This window comes from Panulirus ornatus, chromosome 10 (genome assembly GCF_036320965.1).
Source record: "Panulirus ornatus isolate Po-2019 chromosome 10, ASM3632096v1, whole genome shotgun sequence".
In the NCBI taxonomy this organism is placed as follows: domain Eukaryota; kingdom Metazoa; phylum Arthropoda; class Malacostraca; order Decapoda; family Palinuridae; genus Panulirus; species Panulirus ornatus.
In genome coordinates, this window is record NC_092233.1 from 34,728,473 (window position 1) to 34,753,778 (window position 25,306).

Here is a 25,306-nt window from a genome sequence, read left to right on the forward strand (position 1 = left end):
GCTGGTGGCTGATTCATGTGAGAAACTGCAGAAGCTGGTGACTGAGTTTGGTAAAGTGTGTGGAAGAAGAAAGTTAAGAGTGAATGTGAATAAGAGCAAGGTTATTAGGTACAGTAGGGTTGAGGGTCAAGTCAATTGGGAGGTGAGTTTGAATGGAGAAAAACTGGAGGAAGTGAAGTGTTTTAGATATCTGGGAGTGGATCTGGCAGCGGATGGAACCATGGAAGCGGAAGTGGATCATAGGGTGGGGGAGGGGGCGAAAATTCTGGGGGCCTTGAAGAATGTGTGGAAGTCGAGAACATTATCTCGGAAAGCAAAAATGGGTATGTTTGAAGGAATAGTGGTTCCAACAATGTTGTATGGTTGCGAGGCGTGGGCTATGGATAGAGTTGTGCGCAGGAGGATGGATGTGATGGAAATGAGATGTTTGAGGACAATGTGTGGTGTGAGGTGGTTTGATTGAGTGAGTAACGTAAGGGTAAGAGAGATGTGTGGAAATAAAAAGAGCGTGGTTGAGAGAGCAGAAGAGGGTGTTTTGAAGTGGTTTGGGCACATGGAGAGGATGAGTGAGGAAAGATTGACCAAGAGGATATATGTGTCGGAGGTGGAGGGAACGAGGAGAAGAGGGAGACCAAATTGGAGGTGGAAAGATGGAGTGAAAAAGATTTTGTGTGATCGGGGCCTGAACATGCAGGAGGGTGAAAGGAGGGCAAGGAATAGAGTGAATTGGAGCAATGTGGTATACCGGGGTTGACGTGCTGTCAGTGGATTGAATCAGGGCATGTGAAGCGTCTGGGGTAAACCATGGAAAGCTGTGTAGGTATGTATATTTGCGTGTGTGGACGTATGTATATACATGTGTATGGGGGGGGGTTGGGCCATTTCTTTCGTCTGTTTCCTTGCGCTACCTCGCAAACGCGGGAGACAGCGACAAAGTATAATAAAAAAATATATATATATATATATATATATATATATATATATATATATATATATATATATATACATCTCTGAGGATAGGGGAGAAAGAATACTTCCTACGCATTCCTCACATGTTGTAGAAGGTAACTAAAGGGGATGGGCGCATGGGGCCAAAAACCTCCCTCCTCCTATTTTAACTTTCTAAAAGGGGAAACAAGAAGGAGTCACGCGGAGAGTGCTCATCCTCCTCGAAGGCTCAGACTGAGGTGTCTAAATGTGTGTGGATGCAACCAAGATGAGAAAAAGGAGAGATAGGTAGTACGTTTCAGAAAAGGAACCTGGCTGTTTTGGCTCTGACTGAAACGAAGCTCAAGGGTAAAGGGGAAGAGTGGTTTGGGAATGTTTCGGGAGTTAAGTCAGGGGTTAGTGAGAGGACGAGAGCAAGGGAAGGAGTAGCATTACTCCTGAAACCGGAGTGGTGGGAGTATGTGATAGAGTGTAAGAAAGTAAATTCTAGATTGATATGGGTAAATCTGAAAGTGGATGGAGAGAAATGGGTTACTATTGGTGCATATGCACCTGGGCATGAGAAGAAAGATCATGAGAGGCAAGTGTTTTGGGAGCAGCTAGGTGTGTGTGTGTGAGTAGTTTTGATGCACGAGACCAGGTTATAGTGGTGGGTTATTTGAATAAAAAGGTGAGTAACATGGCCGTTGAGGAATAATTGGTGTACATGGGGTGTTCAGTGTTGTAAATGGAAATGGTGAAGAGCTCGTAGATTTATGTGCTGAAAAACAACTGGTGATTGGGAATACCTGGTTTAAAAAGCGAGATATACATAAGTATACATATGTAAGTAGGAGAGATGTCAAGAGAGTGTTATTGGATTACGTGTTAATTGATAGGCACGCGAAAGAGAGACCTTTGGATGTTAATGTGCTGAGAGGTGCAACTGGAGGGATGTCTGATAATTATCTTGTGGAGGCAAAAGTGAAGATTTGTAGAGGTTTTCAGAAAAGAAGAGAGAATGTTGGGGTGAAGAGAGTGGTGAGAGTAAGTGAGTATGGGAAGAAGACTTGCGTGAGGAAGTACCAGGAGAGACTGAGTACAAAATGGAAAAAGGTGAGAACAAAGGAGGTAAGGGGAGTGGGGGAGGAATGGCATGCTTTTAGGGACGCATTGATGGCTTGCGCAAAAGATGCTTGTTGCATGAGAAGCGTGGGAGATGGGCAGATTAGAAAGGGTAGTGAGTGGTGGGATGAAGAAGTAAAATTTATAGTGAAAGAGAAGAGACAGGCATTTGGACGATTTTTGCAGGGAAATAATGCAAATGACTGCGAGATGCATAGAAGAAAGAGGCAGGGTCAAGAGAAAGGTGGAAGAAGTGAAAAACAAGGCAAATGAAAGTTGGGGTGAGAAAGTATCAATAAATTTTAGGGATAATAAAATGATGTTTTGGAGGAGGGAAATTAAGTACATAAGATAAGGGAACATATGGGAATTTCAGTGAAGGGGGCAAATGGGGAGGTGATAACAAGTAGTGCTGATGTGAAAAGGAGATGGAGTGAGTATTTTGAAGGTTTGTTGAATGTGTTTGATGATAGAGTGGCAGATATAGGATGTTTTGGTCGAGGTGGTGTCCAAAGTGAGAGGATTAGGGAGAATGATTTGGTAAACAGAGAAAAGGTAGTAAAAACTTTGCGGAAGATGAAAGCCAGCAAGACAGCAGGTTTGGATGGCATTGCAGTGGAATATATTAGAAAAGGGGGTGACTGTATTGTTGCCTGATTGGTAAGATTATTTAATGTATGTATGAATCATGGTGAGGTGCATGAGGATTGGCGGAATGCTTGCATAGAGCAAATTTGTACAAAGGCAAAGGGGATAAAAGTGAGTGCTCAAATTACAGAAGTATAAGTTTGTTGAGTATTCCTGGGAAATTATGTGGGAGGGTATTGAGTGAGAGGGTGAAGGCATGTACAGAGCATCAGATTGGGGAAGAGCAGTGTGGTTTCAGAAGTGGTAGAGGATGTGTGGATCAGGTGTTTGCTTTGAAGAATGCATGTGATAAATACTTAGAAAAGCTAAGAAAAGCAAATGGATTTGTATGTAGCATTTATGGATCTGGAGAAGGCATATGATAGATTTGATAGAGATGCTCTGTGGAAGGTATGAAGAATATATGGTGTGGGAGGTAAGTTGTTAGTTGTTAGAAGCAGTGAAAAGTTTTAATCAAGGATGAAAGGCATGTGTATGTGTAGAAAGAGAAGAAAGTGATTGGTTCTCAATCAATGTTGGTTAGCGGCAGGGGTGCATGATGTCTCCATGGCTGTTTATTTTGTTTATGGATGGGGTTGTTAGGGAGATGAATGCAAGAGTTTTGGAAAGAGGGGCAAGTATGCAGTCGGTTGAGGATGAGAGAGCTTGGAAAGTGAGTCAGTTGTTGTTTGCTGATGATACAGCACTGGTGCCTGATTAGTGTGAGAAACTGCAGAATCTGTGACTGAGTTTGGTAAAGTGTGTGAAAGAAGAAAGTTGAGAGTAAATGTGAATAAGAGCATGGTTATTAGGTACAGTAGGGTTGAGGGTCAAGTCAATTGGGAGGTAAGTTTGAATGGAGAAAAACTGGAGGAGGTGAAGTGTTTTAGATATCTGGGAGTGGATCTGGCAGCGGATGGAACCATGGAAGCGGAAGTGAATCATAGGGTTGGGAGGGGTCGAAAATTCTGGGAGCCTTGAAGAATGTGTGGAAGTCGAGAACATTATCTCGGAAAGCAAAAATGGGTATGTTTGAAGGAATAGTGGTTCCAACTATGTTGTATGGTTGCGAGGCGTGGGCTATGGATAGAGTTGTGCACAGGAGGGTGGATGTGCTGGAAATGAGATGTTTGAGGACAATATGTCTTCTGAGGTGGTTTGATCGAATAAGTAATGTAAGGGTAAGAGAGATGTGTGGAAATAAAAAGAGTGTGGTTGAAAGAGCAGTAGAGGGTGTTTTGAAATGGTTTGGTCACATGGAGAGAATGAGTGAGGAAAGATTGACCAAGAGGATATATGTGTCAGAGGTGGAGGGAACGAGAAGTGAGAGATCAAATTGGAGGGAGACCAAATTGGTGGTGGAAAGATGGAGTGAAAAAGATTTTGAGTGATTGGGGCCTGAACATGAAGGAAGGTGAAAGGAGCGCAAGGAATAGAGTGAATTGGAACAAAGTGGTATACCGGGGTCGACGTGCTGTCAATGGATTGAACCAGGGCATGTGAAGCATCTGGGGTAAACCATGGAAAGTTTTGTGGGGTCTGGATGTGTAAAGGGAGCTGTGGTTTCGGTGCATTATTACATGACAGCTAGAGACTGAGTGTGAACGAATGGGGCCTTTGTTGTCTTTTCCTAGCACTACCTCGCACACATGAGGGGGGAGGGGGTTGTTATTCCATGTGTGGCGAGGTGGGGATGGGAATAAATAAAGCCAGACAGTATGAATTATGTACATGTGTATATATGTATATGTCTGTGTGTGTATATATATGTGTAAATTGAGATGTATAGGTATGTATATTTGTGTGTGTGGACGTGTATGTATATACATGTGTATGTGGGTGGGTTGGGCCATTCTTTTGTCTGTTTCCTTGCGCTACCTCACTAACGCGGGAGACAGCGACAAAGCAAAATAAATAAATAAATAAATAAATGAATATATATATATATATATATATATATGTATATATATATATATAGTATGGAAAGTCAATCCACCACAGCAAAGAATAACAGTAAGTCATGAAATTAAACTCCCAAGCAACTGAACTCACTACCTGAACCTCTTCATATATGTAAACTATCTTGAAAACACAATAGTTGCAGTATTCTCCTTTAAACTTATAGTTATCTCATTTTTGAACTTTTCATTAAGTTCATCCAGTAAACCTGAGTTATAAGAGCAGTGATCTTATTTGGATGACAGTCTTAATATACCGTGTTGCAAGACTGAAGGATTTACAGTTTTTCTGTTCACTCTTCTTGGGCATATACATTCTTCTTGAATTGGCTATCTTTGCTTTGAGGCAAAATATACAACCAATGTTTGTGGAGGCATTCCCTCATTTGTTTCATACACTACAGCCAAAACATTTTAAATATACTAGCCAATATGAGAGGTTATTCCTGGGGATAAGGGAGAAAGAATACTTCCCACGTATTCCCTGCATGTCGTGGAAGGCGACTAAAAGGGGAGGGAGCAGGGGGCTGGAAATCCTCCCCTCTCATTATTTTTTTAATTTTCCAAAAGAAGGAATAGAGAAGGGGCCAGGTGAGGATATTCCCTCAAAGGCCCAGTCCTCTGTTCTTAACGCTACCTCGCTAACGCGGGAAATGGCAAATAGTTTGAAAGAAAGAAAGAATATATATATATATATATATATATATATATATATATATATATATATATATATATATATATATATATATATATATGTGAGAAACTGCAGAAGCTGGTGACTGAGTTTGGTAAAGTGTGTGAAAGAAGAAAGTTAAGAGTAAATGTGAATAAGAGCAAGGTTATTAGGTACAGTAGGGTTGAGGGTCAAGTCAATTGGGAGGTGAGTTTGAATGGAGAAAAACTGGAGGAAGTGAAGTGTTTTAGATATCTGGGAGTGGATCTGGCAGCGGATGGAACCATGGAAGCGGAAGTGGATCATAGGGTGGGGGAGGGGGCGAAAATTCTGGGAGCCTTGAAGAATGTGTGGAAGTCGAGAACATTATCTCGGAAAGCAAAAATGGGTATGTTTGAAGGAATAATGGTTCCAACAATGTTGTATGGTTGCGAGGCGTGGGCTATGGATAGAGTTGTGCGCAGGAGGATGGATGTGCTGGAAATGAGATGTTTGAGGACAATGTGTGGTGTGAGGTGGTTTGATCGAGTAAGTAACGTAAGGGTAAGAGAGATGTGTGGAAATAAAAAGAGCGTGGTTGAGAGAGCAGAAGAGGGTGTTTTGAAATGGTTCGGGCACATGGAGAGAATGAGTGAGGAAAGATTGACCAAGAAAATATATGTGTCGGAGGTGGAGGGAACGAGGAGAAGAGGGAGACCAAATTGGAGGTGGAAAGATGGAGTGAAAAAGATTTTGTGTGATCGGGGCCTGAACATGCAGGAGGGTGAAAGGAGGGCAAGGAATAGAGTGAATTGGAGCGATGTGGTATACTGGGGTTGACGTGCTGTCAGTGGATTGAATCAAGGCATGTGAAGCGTCTGGGGTAAACCATGGAAAGTTGTGTAGGTATGTATATTTGCGTGTGTGGATGTATGTATATACATGTGTATGGGGGTGGGTTGGGCCATTTCTTTCGTCTGTTTCCTTACGCTACCTCGCAAACGCGGGAGACAGTGATAAAGCAAAAAAAAAAAAAAAAAAAAAAATATATATATATATATATATATATATATATATATATATATATATATTCGCCATTTCCCGCGTTAACGAGGTAGGGTTAAGAACAGAGGACTGGGCCTTTTTTGGAATATCCTCATCTGGCCCCCTCTGTTCCTTCTTTTGGAAAATTAAAAAGAAAAAAAAAACGAGAGGGGAGGATTTCCAGCCCCACGCTCCCGCCCCTTTTAGTCGCCTTCTACGACAGACAGGGAACACGTTGGAAGTATTCTTAATCCCCTATCCCCTGGGATAATATATATATATATTTTTTTAACTTTCTAAAATGGGAAACAGAAGGAGTCACGCGGGGAGTGCTCACCCTCCTCGAAGGCTCAGATTGGGGTGCCTAAATGTGTGTGGATGTAACCAAGATGTGAAAAAAGGAGAGATAGGTAGTATGTTTCAGGAAAGGAACCTGGATGTTTTGCCTCTGAGTGAAACGAAGCTCAAGGGTAAAGGGGAAGAGTGGTTTGAGAATGTCTTGGGAGTAAAGTCAGGGGTTAGTGAGAGGACAAGAGCAAGGGAAGGAGTAGCAGTACTCCTGAAACAGGAGTTGTGGAAGTATGTGATAGAATGTAAGAAAGTAAATTCTCGGTTAATATGGGTAAAACTGAAAGTTGATGGAGAGAGATGGGTGATTATTGGTGCATATGCACCTGGGCATGAGAAGAAAAATCATGAGAGGCAAGTGTTTTGGGAGCAGCTGAATGAGTGTGTTAGTGGTTTTGATGCACGAGACCGGGTTATAGTGTTGGGTGATTTGAATGCAAAGGTGAGTAATGTGGCAGTTGAGGGAATAATTGGTATACATGGGGTGTTCAGTGTTGTAAATGGAAATGGTGAAGAGCTTGTAGATTTATGTGCGGAAAAAGGACTGATGATTGGGAATACCTCTAAGTAGGAGAGATGGCCAGAGAGCGTTATTGGATTACGTGTTAACTGACACGTGCGCGAAAGAGAGAGTTTTGGATGTTAATGTGCTGAGAGGTGCAACTGGAGGGATGTCTGATCATTATCTTGTGGAGGCTAAGGTGAAGATTTGTATGGGTTTCCAGAAAAGAAGAGTGAATGTTGGGGTGAAGAGGGTGGTGAGAGTAAGTGAGCTTGGGAAGGAGACTTGTGTGAGGAAGTACCAGGAGAGACTGAGTACAGAATGGAAAAAGGTGAGAACAATGGAAGTAAGGGGAGTGGGGGAGGAATGGGATGTATTTAGGGAATCAGTGATGGATTGTGCAAAAGATGCTTGTGGCATGAGAAGAGTGGGAGGTGGGTTGATTAGAAAGGGTAGTGAGTGGTGGGATGAAGAAGTAAGAGTATTACTGAAAGAGAAGAGAGAGGCATTTGGACGATTTTTGCAGGGAAAAAATGAAATTGAGTGGGAGACGTATAAAAGAGACAGGAGGTCAAGAGAAAGGTGCAAGAGGTGAAAAAAAGGGCAAATGAGAGTTGGGGTGAGAGAGTATCATTAAATTTTAGGGAGAATATAAAGATGTTCTGGAAGGAGGTAAATAAAGTGCGTAAGACAAGGGAGCAAATGGGAACTTCAGTGAAGGGCGCAAATGGGGAGGTGATAACAAGTAGTGGTGATGTGAGAAGGAGATGGAGTGAGTATTTTGAAGGTGTGTTGAATGTGTTTGATGATAGAGTGGCAGATATAGGGTGTTTTGGTCGAGGTGGTGTGCAAAGTGCGAGGGTTAGGGAAAATGATTTGGTAAACAGAGAAGAGGTAGTAAAAGCTTTGCGGAAGATGAAAGCCGGCAAGGCAGCAGGTTTGGATGGTATTGCAGTGGAATTTATTAAAAAAGGGGGTGACTGTATTGTTGACTGGTTGGTAAGGTTATTTAATGTATGTATGACTCATGGTGAGGTGCCTGAGGATTGGCGGAGTGCGTGCATAGTGCCATTGTACAAAGGCAAAGGGGATAAGAGTGAGTGCTCAAATTACAGAGGTATAAGTTTGTTGAGTATTCCTGGTAAATTATATGGGAGGGTATTGATTGAGAGGGTGAAGGCATGTACAGAGCATCAGATTGGGGAAGAGCAGTGTGGTTTCAGAAGTGGTAGAGGATGTGTGGATCAGGTGTTTGCTTTGAAGAATGTATGTGAGAAATACTTAGAAAAGCAAATGGATTTGTATGTAGCATTTATGGATCTGGAGAAGGCATATGATAGAGTTGATAGAGATGCTCTGTGGAAGGTATTAAGAATATATGGTGTGGGAGGAAAGTTGTTAGAAGCAGTGAAAAGTTTTTATCGAGGATGTAAGGCATGTGTACGTGTAGGAAGAGAGGAAAGTGATTGGTTCTCAGTGAATGTAGGTTTGCGGCAGGGGTGTGTGATGTCTCCATGGTTGTTTAATTTGTTTATGGATGGGGTTGTTAGGGAGGTAAATGCAAGAGTTTTGGAAAGAGGGGCAAGTATGAAGTCTGTTGGGGATGAGAGAGCTTGGGAAGTGAGTCAGTTGTTGTTCGCTGATGATACAGCGCTGGTGGCTGATTCATGTGAGAAACTGCAGAAGCTGGTGACTGAGTTTGGTAAAGTGTGTGGAAGAAGAAAGTTAAGAGTAAATGTGAATAAGAGCAAGGTTATTAGGTACAGTAGGGTTGAGGGTCAAGTCAATTGGGAGGTGAGTTTGAATGGAGAAAAACTGGAGGAAGTGAAGTGTTTTAGATATCTGGGAGTGGATCTGGCAGCGGATGGAACCATGGAAGCGGAAGTGGATCATAGGGTGGGGGAGGGGGCGAAAATTCTGGGGGCCTTGAAGAATGTGTGGAAGTCGAGAACATTATCTCGGAAAGCAAAAATGGGTATGTTTGAAGGAATAGTGGTTCCAACAATGTTGTATGGTTGCGAGGCGTGGGCTATGGATAGAGTTGTGCGCAGGAGGATGGATGTGCTGGAAATGAGATGTTTGAGGACAATGTGTGGTGTGAGGTGGTTTGATCGAGTGAGTAACGTAAGGGTAAGAGAGATGTGTGGAAATATAAAGAGCGTGGTTGAGAGAGCAGAAGAGGGTGTTTTGAAGTGGTTTGGGCACATGGAGAGAATGAGTGAGGAAAGATTGACCAAGAGGATATATGTGTCGGAGGTGGAGGGAACGAGGAGAAGAGGGAGACCAAATTGGAGGTGGAAAGATGGAGTGAAAAAGATTTTGTGTGATCGGGGCCTGAACATGCAGGAGGGTGAAAGGAGGGCAAGGAATAGAGTGAATTGGAGCGATGTGGTATACCGGGGTTGACGTGCTGTCAGTGGATTGAATCAAGGCATGTGAAGCGTCTGGGGTAAACCATGGAAAGCTGTGTAGGTATGTATATTTGCGTGTGTGGACGTATGTATATACATGTGTATGGGGGGGGTTGGGCCATTTCTTTCGTCTGTTTCCTTGCGCTACCTCGCAAACGCGGGAGACAGCGACAAAGTATAATAAAAAAAAAATATATATATATGTTTCCTTGCGCTACCTCGCAAACGCGGGAGACAGCGACAAAGTATAATAAAAAAAAAAAATATATATATATATATATATATATATATATATATATATATATATATATATATATATATATATATATATATATATATATATTTTTTGCTTTGTCGCTGTCTCCCGCGTTTGCGAGGTAGCGCAAGGAAACAGACGAAAGAAATGGCCCAACCCCCCCCATACACATGTATATACATACGTCCACACACGCAAATATACATACCTACACAGCTTTCCATGGTTTACCCCAGACGCTTCACATGCCTTGATTCAATCCACTGACAGCACGTCAACCACAGTACACCACATCGCTCCAATTCACTCTATTCCTTGCCCTCCTTTCACCCTCCTGCATGTTCAGGTCCCGATCACACAAAATCTTTTTCACTCCATCTTTCCACCTCCAATTTGGTCTCCCTCTTCTCCTCGTTCCCTCCACCTCCGACACATATATCCTCTTGGTCAATCTTTCCTCACTCATTCTCTCCATGTGACCAAACCATTTCAAAACACCCTCTTCTGCTCTCTCAACCACGCTCTTTTTATTTCCACACATCTCTTTTACCCTTACGTTACTTACTCGATCAAACCACCTCACACCACACATTGTCTTCAAGCATCTCATTTCCAGCACATCCATCCTCCTGCGCACAATTCTATCCATAGCCCACGCCTCGCAACCATACAACATTGTTGGAACCACTATTCCTTCAAACATACCCATTTTTGCTTTCCGAGATAATGTTCTCGACTTCCACACATTCTTCAAGGCTCCCAGAATTTTCGCCCCCTCCCCCACCTTATGATCCACTTCCGCTTCCATGGTTCCATCCGCTGCCAGATCCACTCCCAGATATCTAAAACACTTCACTTCCTCCAGTTTTTCTCCATTCAAACTCACCTCCCAATTGACTTGACCCTCAACCCTACTGTACCTAATAACCTTGCTCTTATTCACATTTACTCTTAACTTTCTTCTTCCACACACTTTACCAAACTCAGTCACCAGCTTCTGCAGTTTCTCACATGAATCAGCCACCAGCGCTGTATCATCAGCGAACAACAACTGACTCACTTCCCAAGCTCTCTCATCCCCAACAGACTTCATACTTGCCCCTCTTTCCAAAACTCTTGCATTCACCTCCCTAACAACCCCATCCATAAACAAATTAAACAACCATGGAGACATCACACACCCCTGCCGCAAACCTACATTCACTGAGAACCAATCACTTTCTTCTCTTCCTACACGTACACATGCCTTACATCCTCGATAAAAACTTTTCACTGCTTCTAACAACTTGCCTCCCACACCATATATTCTTAATACCTTCCACAGAGCATCTCTATCAACTCTATCATATGCCTTCTCCAGATCCATAAATGCTACATACAAATCCATTTGCTTTTCTAAGTATTTCTCACATACATTCTTCAAAGCAAACACATGATCCACACATCCTCTACCACTTCTGAAACCACACTGCTCTTCCCCAATCTGATGCTCTGTACATGCCTTCACCCTCTCAATCAATATCCTCCCATATAATTTACCAGGAATACTCAACAAACTTATACCTCTGTAATTTGAGCACTCACTCTTATCCCCTTTGCCTTTGTACAATAGCACTATGCAAGCATTCCGCCAATCCTCAGGCACCTCACCATGAGTCATACATACATTAAATAACCTTACCAACCAGTCAACAATACAGTCACCCCCTTTTTTAATAAATTCCACTGCAATACCATCCAAACCTGCTGCCTTGCCGGCTTTCATCTTCCGCAAAGCTTCCACTACCTCTTCTCTGTTTACCAAATCATTTTCCCTAACCCTCTCACTTTGCACACCACCTCAACCAAAACACCCTATATCTGCCACTCTATCATCAAACACATTCAACAAACCTTCAAAATACTCACTCCATCTCCTTCTCACATCACCACTACTTGTTATCACCTCCCCATTTGCACCCTTCACTGAAGTTCCCATTTGCTCCCTTGTCTTACGCACTTTATTTACCTCCTTCCAGAACATCTTTTTATTCTCCCTAAAATTTAATGATACTCTCTCACCCCAACTCTCATTTGCCCTTTTTTTCACCTCTTGCACCTATATATATATATATATATATATATCCCTGGGGATAGGGGAGAAAGAATACTTCCCATGCATTCCCTGCATGTCGTAGGAGGTGACTAGAAACCCTCCCCTCCTTATATTCTAACTTTCTAAAAGGGGAAAGAGAAGGAGTCATGTGGATAGTGTTCATCCTACTCAAAGGCTCAGAGTAGGGTGTCTAAATGTGTGTGGATGTAAGATAAGAAAAAAGGAGAGATAGGCAGTATGTTTGAGGAAAGGAACCCAGATGTTTTGGCTCTGATTGAAACAAAGCTCAAGGCTTAAGAAGGGTGGTTTGGGAATGTCTTGGGAGTAAAGTCATGGGTTGGTGAAAGGACAAGGGCAAAGGAAGGAGTAGCACTACTCTTGAAGCAGGAGTTCTGGGAGTATGTGATAGAGTGTAAGAAAGTAAATTCTAGATTGATATGGGAAAAACTGAAAGTGGATTGAGAGAGATGGGTGATTATTGGTGCCTATACACCTGGTCATGAGAACAAAGATTATGAGAGGCAAGTATTTTGGAAGCAGCTGAGTGAGTGTGTTACCAGCTTGGATGCACGAGACCGGGTTATAGTGATGGGTGATTTGAATGCAAAGGTGAGTAATGTGGCAGTTGAGGGCATAATTGGTGTACATGGAGTGTTCAATGTTGTAAATGGAAATGGTGAAGAGCTTGTAGATTTGTGTGCTGAAATAGGACTGGTGATTGGGAATACCTGGTTTAAAAAGAGAGATATACATGAGTATACATATGATAAGGAGAGATGGCCAGAGAGTGTTATTGGATTAAGTGTTAAGTGATAGGCATGTGAAAGAAAGACTTTTGGATGTTAATTTTTGAAAGAAAGCCTTTTGGATGTTAATGTGCTGAGAGGTGCAACTGGAGGGATGTCTGATCATTATCTTATGGAGGCAAAGGTGAAGATTTGTAGAGGTTTTCAGAAAAGATGAGAAAATGTTGGGGTGAAGAGAGTGGTGACAGTAAGTGAGCTTGAGTAAGTGTGAGTGCAGAATGGAAAAAGGTGAGAGCAAATGACATAAGGGGAGAGGAGCAGGAATGGGATGTATTTATGGAAGCAGTGATGGTTTGCGCTAAAGATGCCTGTGGCAAGAGATAGGTGGGAGGTGGACAGATTAGAAAGGGTAGTGAGTGGTGGGATGAAGAATTAGGATTGTTAGTGAAAGAGAAGAGAGAGGCGTTCGGACAATTTTTGCAGAGTAGTGTGAATGACTGGGAGATGTATAAAAGAAAGAGGCAGGAGGTCAAGAGAAAGGTGCAAGAGTGAAAAAGAGGGCAAATGAGAGTTGGGTGAGAGAGTATCATTAAATTTTAGGGAGAAGATTTTTGGAAGGAGGTAATAAAGTGTGTAAGAGAAGAGAACAAATGGGAACATTGGTAAAGGGGGCTGATGGGGAGGTAATAACATGTAGTGGTGAAGTGAGAAGGAGATGGAGTGAGTATTTCGAAGGTGTGTTGAATGTGTTTGATGATAGAGTGGCAGATATAGGGCGATTTGGTCGAGGTGGTGTGGGAAATGAGAGGGTTGGGGAGAAGAGGTAATGAAAGCTTTGCAGAAGGTGAAAGCCAGCAAGGCAGCAGGTTTTGATGGTATTGCAGTGGAATTTATCAAAAAAGTGGTGACTGTGTTGTTGACTGGCTGGTAAGGGTATTCAAAGAATGTATGATTCATGGTGAAGTGCCTGAGGATTGGCTGAATGCATGCATAGTACCATTGTACAAAGGCAAAGGGGATTAAGTTAATGTTCACATTACAGAGGTATAAGCTTGTTAAGTATTCCCAGGAAATTATATGGGAGGGTATCGATTGAGAGGGTAAAGGTACGTACAGAGCATCAGACTGGGGAAGAGCAATGTGGTTTCAGAAGTGGTAGAGGATGTGTGGATCAGGTGTTTGTTTTGAAAAATGTATGTGAGAAATACTTAGAAAAATAGATGGACTTGTATGTAGCATTTATGGATCTGAAGAAGGAATATGATAGAGTTGATAGAGATGCTCTGTGGAGGGTATTAAGAGTATATGGCATGGAAGGTAAGCTGCTAGAAGCAGTGAAAACTTTTTATCAAGGACGGAAGGCATGTGTACAAGTAGGAAGAGAAGAGTATGAGTAGGAAGAGAGGAAAGTGATTGGTTCCCAGTGAATGTCTGTTTGTAGCAGGGGTGCCTGATGTCTCTATGGTTGTTCAATTTGTTTATGGATGGGGTTGTTAGGGAGGTGAATGCAAGAGTTTTGGAGAAAGGGGCAAGTATGCAGTCTGTTGTGGATGAAAAGGCTTATGAAGTGAGTCAGTTGTTCGCTTATGATACAGTGCTGGTGGCTGATTCGAGAGGGAGACTGCAGAATTTGGTGACTGAGTTTGGTAAAGCGTGTGAAAGAAGAAAGCTGAGAGTAAATGTGAATAAGAGCAATGTTATTAGATTCAGTAGGGTTGAAGGACAAGTAAACTGGGAGGTAAGTTTAAATGGAGAAAAACTAGAGCAAGTGAAGTGTCTTAGATATTTGGGAGTGGATTTAGCAGCAGGTGGAATCATGATGTAATGAGAGACCAGCTGGCTCAATGCTACGGGGGTGGCAATGTTGAAGATGCTATGCTTCCCACTGTGACAGGTCTCCACTAGCATCAAAAAGTAAGGACAAATTGTTTTCACTTCGAATATTTCTACACATCTGCTCATTTAATGTCATCACTATGCCTAAACATCCAGGAAGAACTCCCACCATAAGTGAGCCTGTTCAAGATACAGAATGAACCTGGGCATAGGCTTAGCACCGCAGGATTTTATTGCCATAATGGTGGTAAAATAGCATCTACACTATAAAATAGAAAAAAGAATGTATCAAGAAAGCTTTTTCTCAGCCTTTTATTTAAAAGATGGCAATGCATCCAGGATACCAATGTATGTTAAGATGAAAGATGCTCTTCCATTTAACCCTATAACATCTAGAAAATAATGTTCTCCCAACCCTGAAGATTAGGGGATTTCAAGAATCTCTGTGGCCTTCATAAAGCCAATGTTTTGTGTAAATAGTACATCTTGAAAGTATTAGCTGCATTAAAGAGATGTTGTGTTGGGTAGAAGAAAAACTATTCTGATGTTCTCACTAAGGTCCTGTATTGAAGGTGGATGGTCAGTCATCTAGAATTAGAATTTTAAAACTTATACTCTCCTTTACACAGTACTCATTCAGCTCTACAGGGAGCTTTGCAGCAAAATAATCACAGGAAACTTTGCCTTGTATATATCCCTTCAGATTATAATAATGAAAGATTGGCAAAAATTGCTTCATGTATCCCTTAAGAGCCTTGGGATTTTTGGAATGGTAGACCATTAATGATTTTAGCTTGCAGTCTCCCTCACCATTGCTCCCCACAAGAAGTGTGAGGCAATCCTTGGCAACTTTGAATTCTCGTGTAGTCTTCTCTTCACAGGAAATGTATGTTTAGGAAGGCATTCTTTTCCAAACTAATCTGGTCTTGTCCACCTTAAAAATCTGCTAAAGAGAATTAATGCCTTTCTTGCTAATGGTTTTGAGGATTTCCAGGAAATTTATGGCAGCAAATCAGAAGAGACAGCCCCACCAGTCATCTAGACGTCATTGTAGTTTTTCCTAAAATTCATGAACCAACCAAGAATGTGCATGAAATGTCTTTGCTACAAGGCATCATGAGTACTGCGGGCCTTTCCTTGAATCACAAACATGCTACTGGGATCATTTTCATGAGTGTTCTGTCCATAATTACACTTTGGGATTATGAGTCCTAAGATACACTAATCAATTATGTACCACTGTTGGCACTTTCCATGATCTCTTGTGCACTTTCACAAATAGTTCATTAAGTAGATTCACAAATGTAAAGGCAAGCTCAATATCAGCTGCTCATTCACCTCCCTCAAAATATCTAAGCACATCCATCTTTGCCCCAGTGATGATGTTCTTACTCTTCTTATCACCACTGGTACCAGGAAAACATAAAACATGCTTGGTGGCATAAAGTTTGGGTCAAAATGTGTGCAGTATAGAGTATACTGCAGCACAGAATACTGCAGCACTTCATGGCTATAGACTGCATCCATGTCACATGTAAAAGTGCTTCTTGCATGGATGTGGCAGTGCCATACAACCACAATGCTAAGCCAATGATGATCAAGTTATTCAAAACATATGCCTATGTAAATTAAAAAAGGGTGTAAATGGAATGTGCATTTATTAGAAAAATGGAGTAAATCAAGCATGCATACAACGAGAAGTCCTTGTACTCAAAGAAATGGTCCAGCTCCTCAGAATTCTCAGTGACAGAACATGCATCTATTATACCTGAATTACTTCTATAAAAAACAAATTATTTTGGTGTGAAGTTGGCAATATCCATCCATGCCCCTAAGGCAGATGGCTGATGCACCTCCCTTCATCACAATGGGACTGGAATCATCTTCACCCTCATATTGCTGTCAGTGTCATGCTCTTCTTCCTCCTGCCTTCATTCTTCCACATCTTTGTGAAAACTATGCTCACTTGATTCACTATCACCCTTCTTTAAACTGTCTGAGACAAACATATCTAATAAGTCTATGTAATAATTTAGGTTTTCTTGAGTGGTCCATGCAAGGTGAACTGTTATACCACATACTTTGACATTGTGATGGCTAATGGCTGCACAAGCAGAAAATGCATGGACTAGTGTGTGGAAATATCCACTGAGATTCCAGTAAGTGAATTCTGACTAATTAACACCCCTACTGCTATATGCAGATTTTTTGAAAATCATATCCCACATATGTGATATTCTTAGCCAATTCCTAGAGGCAGAACATCCCATATCAGCAGTAAGTGGGTTATAACAGCGAGTGTTGAATTATTCTGCAGACATTGTATATAGGCAAGTGACTTGCATGGTTGGCACATATGATGTAAAGAAAACAAAGCAAACAAGACAGGTGACAACCACTGGCATTACACATCATACAATTTACGACACTCCAACAAACACTCCTCACCCTAAAAATTCAATGACCACCTTCATGCACATGTGCTACAAATATCATTGTTCCTCTAAAACATTACCATTTTTTCCTCTATTATATTCCAGTCAACTTGTCACTGGCAGACTTATGAAAAGAAATCTCCTAGAAAATTGTATTTACCATTATGAGTTAGGGCACATTATAGAACTCACCTTTTAAAGTTACATTTCAATTTGTCTTTTGCGAGCTTCATCAAGAATTTCATGTCTTCATAGGAAAAGAAAGCGTCTGTGCAAACTTGCAGTATGTGTTGTATCTTAACTCCTGCTTGGCTGAGGCTGTCTATCAAGTTCTTACATCCGCATACACTCAGGTCACTTCCAGATAATTGAATGGTGCTGAACCTAAGAAAAATTTATTTAAATAGCAATAATGACCACCTACATGGGGAATAGAGAGTTACATTATTCTTAATGATTACTAATCTGGGGCAACATACATTCATGACAGCTTCAAAGATATAAGTTTGAGGAACATAGTTTAAACAACAATATGGCCCAAAGCCTGGGAATAATCAGTTCTTTAATAATAATGACCGTCACTGTTAGGGTGGGGGAAACACATTTACATCAATCACAATTAACCATCAACCTGCTGTAGCATAATTGTAACAAAAAGGAATGTTCATCACCAAGGGAAATTATATGTAAAATAAAATCATTGACTTGGAACAACATTAATAAGAATGAGCATGACTACCAACTAAGAGAGCTAACAGTAGCGAAAACTATAATGACCTGTTTAAGGAAAAAAAAGAATACAAGAAGTGAATACCATCCTAAAAAGCACATAGATTTCAATTAAAAAATGATCACCCTGTGGAACGATGTTTACAAAAAAATGAGGAAATACTGGGCTGAAATTCATCCATAAGAACTGTGATGCCCATCAACATGCAGAGGAAAACGTTGTAAGAACTACGATAAAGACTGACTTTGGGAAGTACATTATCAAAGTTACTATGAAGGAACAGTTATAATGTCCACAGTTACCATCAACCACTAGAATCATGAACCTTACTCATTACAGGAGTACTTGTAGAACAGTTGTATTATGTTCCTGAAGATCTGTCATTCTAGTGGAATGTTTTATGAGTATTGTATTTTCCTTTGTACAAGTTGGTATTTTTTCCCAAAGAATTTTATGTGCAAGTTCTTTGAACTTGTGACTATTCATGCCCATTCATGTGATGCAGAGATTATCCATATCAATATTTTTAGTTATGTCCTTTTTAATAATAGAAACAAAACACAAAATAATATTCAATATTCATTACAATTACGGTCATATTCAAACAGGTAACAGATAAAACAATCAAACCCAATATTACAGCTACCATATTATCAGCCCTAGATATTTAACAGCAATACTTCCAAAAAATACGTCAAAAGTTCATATGAGAAGGTTTTTATAAAGATTACCGGCACTGTTATCAAATCCATCACTAGCATCATCATTAAACCCCTTAAAGGCCTCACTTCATGAATATGAATGGATCATTTCTGCAATGACTGGTGGTACTGTTCTTGCTAGTGGTATGATATCTTCTTAATCTAAAGAGCAGTATGTTTCTTCACTGATGTTCTGTCTTCCTGAGCCCATTCAAGAAGCATTTTATGCCAACAGTCTTTTATCACTATATTATCCAGGTAAGTTAGAGTAGCTCTGAGTCTCCCAACACTGTTAAATGAATGTTCCCCTGTTGACATCCATTCTTCCCAATGAATACACCTTCCAGCTGTGAAAGTATTATTAATACAGGTCTAATAGTTTGATAAGTCCACTGGGTATAATTGCAGGTGTTGTGTTTTTGGTCTTTAGTCGATCTTTCATGTCTTCACTGATTTGGGCCCCTCATGCTTTCCATGACCAATTGTGCACAATTTAGGTGAAAGGTCTCTGGTCTTCTAATACAGTCAAGGATTCATACCTGTACTTTGATCATCTGGTTGTCAATCTATTCTTTCTCACTGACTTTGCCTACAGTAACCATGGGAAATTTGTCTTTTATTATGTTTCCTTTTGAAGATAACCATAGGGGGTAACTTGGGACCAGCACCAATAACAGCACGGACTACAGCAAAGTTGGCTTTTTAATGGCCTGTAGTCCTAATGTTGACCACTGATGTGCCTTTCTTCTTTACTGTTTTGTTCACTGCCAAGTCGAATGTTAATGGTATTTCATCCATAGTAATACTGTAGTCAGGATTAATGTCAAAGGTGGAAACTTTATCTTTGCAGTACTATCCGAATGATGAGAGCTTTTCTTCATGATCTGTCAGTAAGGACTTGCATACTGTTGTCCTACTACATAGTCAGGTCCTTCCATCTCATAAAATGAAGAAACCAGGATGGTCCACCAATGAAGTCAGTGATCCCTAATTACTTTGCTTTGGCAGTGGCTTTAACCTTATCTGAATGGTGTTTACTCCTTACTCCTTAACATATGGTTTTATTTTCTGCTCCAGGACTGGCCACAGGACTTTGTGTCCTATTTTGGTTTTCCTTTCTTGGATTTTTTTTTTCTCCAGTGTATGACTAGCTTTTCAGAAATGTCATAATGTTGACTTGTAGTTCTATACCCATTTGCTTTTGCACAGCTGATAGCCTCTAGCTTAAAAGCTGTAATATAACTCTTTCTGATCTTGACATGAGGCATTGTTAAACTAATGATTATCTAGGAAACTTTTATTCATTGGTTGTTTTTATTATTGTTTTATTTAGATATTCACCACAGTATAAACAAGAAATAAACAGAGCACAAGCTGAAAATATTGTACTAGGTCACTTACCTGATTGGCATATTAATTCATTAGTTCACACAAATATATGCTTGCCTTGATCTGTTACCCATAGTCTTGCAAACAATATTCCATCTCACAGTTTCCATCCAAGAGCAGAAAGAATTTTACATGCACCAATACTATAACAATACACAAATGTGAGTCATCACTCTGTCCAAAGTTCCCAGCCTCAAGTAAGATGTTAATTCTAGTCCAGCAAAGATGGAGGTAAGTCAGATACAGTATTGCTCTTTTTCCTCATCACAGTGCAACCATAGCATTCTGAAAAGATTTTGACAACCTTCCGATACCAAAAAAGTCATTGTCACTCTGGATGTACATAGTATTTTACTGGGCAAGTGCATGGCACTGAATGTGGCTTACAATGTGTGTTGTTCAGTTTGTTACCAGGAACAAGAAATTGACAATAATTCAATATTCAACAGGATATATCATGTATAAAAAAGTTACTGGGTAAATAGATTAGCTCCTCTGGTGAAAAACAAACTTTACCTGTGAAAAATAGTGTGCATAAACAAAGTGGATTAATAACGTGTGGTATTCTATTATAAGGGTAGGGGTGAATCATACATTAGGGGTTTCTCATGAATCTATGTGCCACAAATCTACACACATAAAACTGACATAATAAAGCCAGTATTTCTGTGTGCTGAAAAAGAACTGGTGACTGGGAATACCAAATTTAAAAAGAGATATACATAAGTATATGTATGTAAGTAGGAGAGATGGCCAGAGAGCATTATTGGATTAAGTGTTAATTGATAGGTGCGTGAAAGAGAGACTTTTGAATGTTAATGGGCTGAGAGGGGCAACTGGAGGGATGTCTGATCATTATTTTGTGGAGACAAAGGTAAAGATTTGTGGAGGTTTTCAGAAAAGAAGAGAGAATGTTGGGGTGAATAGAGTGGTAAGAGTAAGTGAGCTTGGAAAGGAGACTTATGTAAGGAAGTACCAGGAGAGATTGAGTGCAAAATTGAAAAAGGTGAGAGCAAATGATGTAGGGGGAGTGGAGGAGGAACGGGATGTATTTAGGGAAGCAGTGATGTCTTGCACAAAAGATGCTCGTGGCATGAGACAGGTGAGAGATGGGCAGATTAGAAAGGGTAGTGAATGGTGGGATGGAGAAGTAAGATTGTTAGTGAGAGAGAAGAGGGAGGCATTTGGAAAATTTTTGCAGGGAAGTAGTGCAAATGACTGGGAGATGTATAAAAGAAAGAGAAAGGTGCAAGAGGTGAAAAAGAGGGCAAATGAGAGTTGGGGTGAGAGAGTATCATTAAATTTTAGGGAGAAAAAAAAGATGTTTTGGAAGGAGATAAATAAAGTGCATAAGACAAGAGAACAATTGGGAACATCGGTGATGGGGGATAATGGAGAGGTAATAACAAGCAGTGGTGATGTGAGAAGGATATGGAGTGAGTATTTTGAAGGTTTGTTGAATGCGTTCGATGATAGTGGCAGATATAGGGTGTTTTGGTTGAGGTGGTGTGCGAAGTGAAAGGGTCAGGGAGAATGGTTTGGTAAAGAGAGGAGAGGTAGTGAAAGCATTGCGGAAGATGAAATCCAACAAGGTGGCGGGTTTGGATGGTACTGCAGTGGAATTTATTAAAAAAGGTGGTGACTGTGTTGTTGACTGGTTGGTGAGGATATTCAATGTATGTATGGCTCATGGTGAAGTACCTGAGGATTGGCGGAATGCATGCATAGTGCCATTGTACAAAGGCAAAGGGGATAAAAGTGAGGATTCAAATTACAGAGGTAAAAATTTGTTGAGTATTCCTGGAAATTATATGAGGGGGTATTGATTGAGGGGGTGAAAGCATGCACAGAGTTCAGATTGGGGAAAAGCAGTGTGGTTTCAGAAGTAGTAGAGGATGTGTAGATCAGGTGTTTGCTTTAAAGAATGTATGCGAGAAATACTTAGAAAAACAGGTGGATTTGTTTGTAGTATTTATGGATCTGGAGAAGGTATATAATAGAGTTGAGAAAGATGCTTTGTGGAAGGCACTAAGAGTATATGGTGTGGGAGGTAAGTTGCTAGAAGCAGTGAAAAGTTTTTATCAAGGATGTAAGGCATGTGTACATGTAGGAAGAGAGGAAAGTGATTGGTTCCCAGTGAATGTCAGTTTGCAGCAGGGGTGCATGATGTTTCTACAGTTGTTTAATTTGTTTATGGATAGGGTTGTTAGGGAAGTGAACGCAAGAGTTTTGTAGAGAGGGGCCAGTATGCAGTCTGTTGTGGATGAAAGGGCTTGGGGTGAGTCAGTTATTGTTCGCTGATGATACAGCGCTGGTGGCTGATTCAGGTGAGAAACTGCAGAAGTTGGTGACTGAGTTTGGTAAAGCATGAGTAAGAAGAAAGCTGAAAGTAAATGTGAATAAGAGCAATGTTATTAGGTTCAGTAGGGATGAGGGACAAGTTAATTGGGAGGTAAGTTTAAATGGAGAAAAACTGGAGGAAGTGAAGTGTTTTGGACATCTGGGAGTGGATTTAGCAGTGGATGGAACCATGGAAGTGGAAATGAGTCACAGGGTAGGGGAGGAAACAAGGGTTCTGGGATCGTTTAAGAATGTGTGGAAGGCGAGAATGTTATCTCGGGGAGCAAAAATGGGTATATTTGAAGGAATAGTGGTGCCAACAATGTTATATGGTTGCGGGGCTTGGGCTCTAGATAAGGTTGTGCGGAGGAGGGTGGATGTGTTGAAAATCAGATGTTTGAGGACAATATGTGGTGTGAACTGATTTAATCAAGTAAGTAATTAAAGGGTAAGAGAGATGTGAGGTGATAAAAAGAAAGTGGCTGAGAGAGCAGAAAAGGAGGTATTGAAATGGTTTGGTCACATGGAGAGAATGAGTGAGGAAAGATTGACAAAGAGGATATATGTGTCAGAGGTGGAGGGAACGAGGAGAAGCGGAGACCAATTTGGAGGTGGAAGGATGGAGTGAAAATGATTTTGAGCGATCGGGTCCTGAACATACAGGAGGGTGAAAGGCATGCAAGGAATAGAGTGAACTGGAATGATGTGGTATACCTTGGTCAACATGTTGTCAATGGATTGAACCAGGGCATGTGAAGGGTCTGGGGTAAACCATGGAAAGTTTTGTGGGGCCTGGATGTGGAAAGGGAGCTGTGGTTTCGGTGCATTACACATGAAAGCTAGAGACTGAGCGTGAACGAATGTGGCCTTTGTTGTCTTTTCCTAGCATTACCTCGCTTGCGCGCAGAGGGAGGGGGTGCTGTTTCATGTGTGGTGGGGTGGTGACGGAATGGATGAAAGCAGCAGGATGAAGGAGCAAGTATAAATATGTACATGTGTATATATGTATATGTCTGTGTATGTATATGTATGTATACGTTGAAATGTATGGGTATGTATATTGTGTGTGTGGGCATTTATGTATATGCATGTGTATGAGGGTGGATTGGGCCATTCTTTTGTCTGTTTCCTTGTGCTACCTCACTAACGTGGGAGACAGCAACTAAGTATTATAAATGAATAAAATATCTTTGTCATGTCACAAATGGGAATGATTAAACTTTCAGGGAAAGGGAACATACAGAAACAAACGGTAATGGTTCATTATTTATCAAATTGATATGAAATGACAAAAAACAGCAATGTTTACATATAATAGTTTAAATACATGTAAGATAGCAGTAGAATGAACTCTTTCAGATCACAGATATATGATCTGTATAGAGATGTAACTTACATATGTACAAAAATTGAAGTCTCTAAAAATCAGTTCTGGAACTAATATAAAGGTGTGACTTATAAGAAAAATATGGTATTGTTTTGGGGGGTTACATCCCAGACTAAAATCTTCTCCAACCTAATCCTCATGTTTGGACATACCTGAAACAGCTGACTATCAATATACCATGCTTAATCATGATGTGAATTAGACTCAGATTCAGCAACTACTACCATATCACTAGTAAATCTGATGATATTTAATCATACTGAGGATGCTGTTGATGAGGACTTGAGGTTGGTGGTAGTGGAGTGGGATGGCAATGGAGTGAATATTTTGTCAAGCCTTCCAAAGTAAATCTATCCATTTCAGTTCATGATCTTTATTTCTGATGATATTTTTGGCCATAATGTTACATATTTTGGTGTTTTCAAGTCAGGTAAAGCTCACTTAAAGGGCATATTAAGAATAAGAAAACCTGATACAAAAATTTAATGTTATTTTGCTTTAATATCATTATGAATATTATTGTTCCTTTATTCAAAGGAAAAGGTGCTAAGAATGTATTCAGCAATTATAAGGGAATAAGTCAGTTAAGTATACCAGGAAAAGTTTACGAAAGTGTTGACTGATAGTAATGAGAGTGACTGAATGAATCTTGAAGAGCACGGGGATTTTAGGAAAGGTCTGGATGTATGGATCAGATTGTTGTGGTGAAAATGACTATAGAAAAAATATTAAGCAAGAGGTACGAATCTGTATGCAGCTTTTATATATCTGGAGAAAGTGTATGACAGAGTTGATAGGAATGCTTTATGGAATGCGTTAAGGATAGATGGTATAGGGTAACAACTGTTGGATGGTGTGAAACCCTCCATATAGAAGCAAATGCACAAAGACAGGCAGGGCCAAGTTCCAAAAGGACTGAATTCCTGGAACTTGGTCTATTATGAGGACTGTGACTAGGAAAGTTAGTCCTTTTTTTTTGTCTCTTTTCAGGTTTTCACTATAGTAAACTTACTTTAAGGATAAAAATTCAATGCATTAACATTTCATACAGTGTCTTTTTGAATGATTTTGATGTGACAAGATGATATCTTGTTTCAAGAAGACTCCAAAAGAGACTGAGACTGAAATCATACATGTTTCAACGCCTGAAGGCAAAGGAGAACCTAATATCGTCAGTGCTTCAACCTCAAGTCAAGCAACAGGAGCTCCTAGTGGAAAAACTGAACCTGGTAACCCACGGCTGTGCCTGGACAAATATTTTGAATACTTGGGCCCCAAGGGTGAACAGAACATGGAATACAAGCATTTGCTGTGTCTGCCAAACAAGAACTTTCTCTTGAAAAGCAACAAGAGCTAAAACAACCTCAAACAGCATGTTTCCAGACACCACTCTCACATCCAGAACCAGTTTGACCATTGCATCAAAGATAGGGTGGAAATCCAGATGAGGAAGAAGCAGCTAAGCGACTGTCTGGAGTGCCTTGGTGACCTGAAGCAAAGGATTATGGTTCAGCCAACTATACAGGAGACCATGACTGGACCATCTAGTCACCAAGGCTTTCTTTGAAGAGAAGGTCAGCAAATATAATCAACACTCTTTCAACTTGTCTAAAAGTCTTTATATCAGTCAGATGTGATGAAATATAACAAATTTGAATTTCTTTTTAATTAGTTAACCACTTTCTTTGTGGACAACATGTTGCCACTCAACGTTGCTGACTCTAATTCATGGAAGACCTTTATCAACATCTGTGTCCCTGGTCAGCAGACACTTTGCATGCATATTGAAGACAGGTA

The 25,306-nt window shown here is 40.6% G+C and overlaps 1 protein-coding gene and 1 long non-coding RNA gene across 5 annotated transcripts in view; one reads left to right on the forward strand and one right to left on the reverse strand.

Annotated features, from left to right (window-relative positions):
• LOC139750898 (uncharacterized) overlaps positions 1-25,306 on the reverse strand; it is a 265,619-nt gene that overhangs the window by 178,391 nt on the left and 61,922 nt on the right. For 2 of the 4 annotated variants that reach the window (XM_071665777.1, XM_071665774.1), the window contains exon 4: positions 17,155-17,346. The exons of 1 other annotated variant lie outside the window; for it this stretch is intronic. In XM_071665777.1, coding sequence (XP_071521878.1) covers positions 17,155-17,346 — 192 coding nt within the window. Of the gene's footprint in view, positions 1-16,158; positions 16,524-17,154; positions 17,347-25,306 lie in introns of those variants that run through there. One more of the 4 variants, XM_071665775.1, reaches the window with a different exon arrangement.
• LOC139750901 (uncharacterized) overlaps positions 24,657-25,306 on the forward strand; it is a 39,805-nt gene continuing 39,155 nt past the window's right edge. Inside the window, exon 1 of the long non-coding RNA XR_011713246.1 lies at positions 24,657-25,303. This is a non-coding gene — a long non-coding RNA (uncharacterized lncRNA). The remainder of the gene's footprint in view (positions 25,304-25,306) is intronic.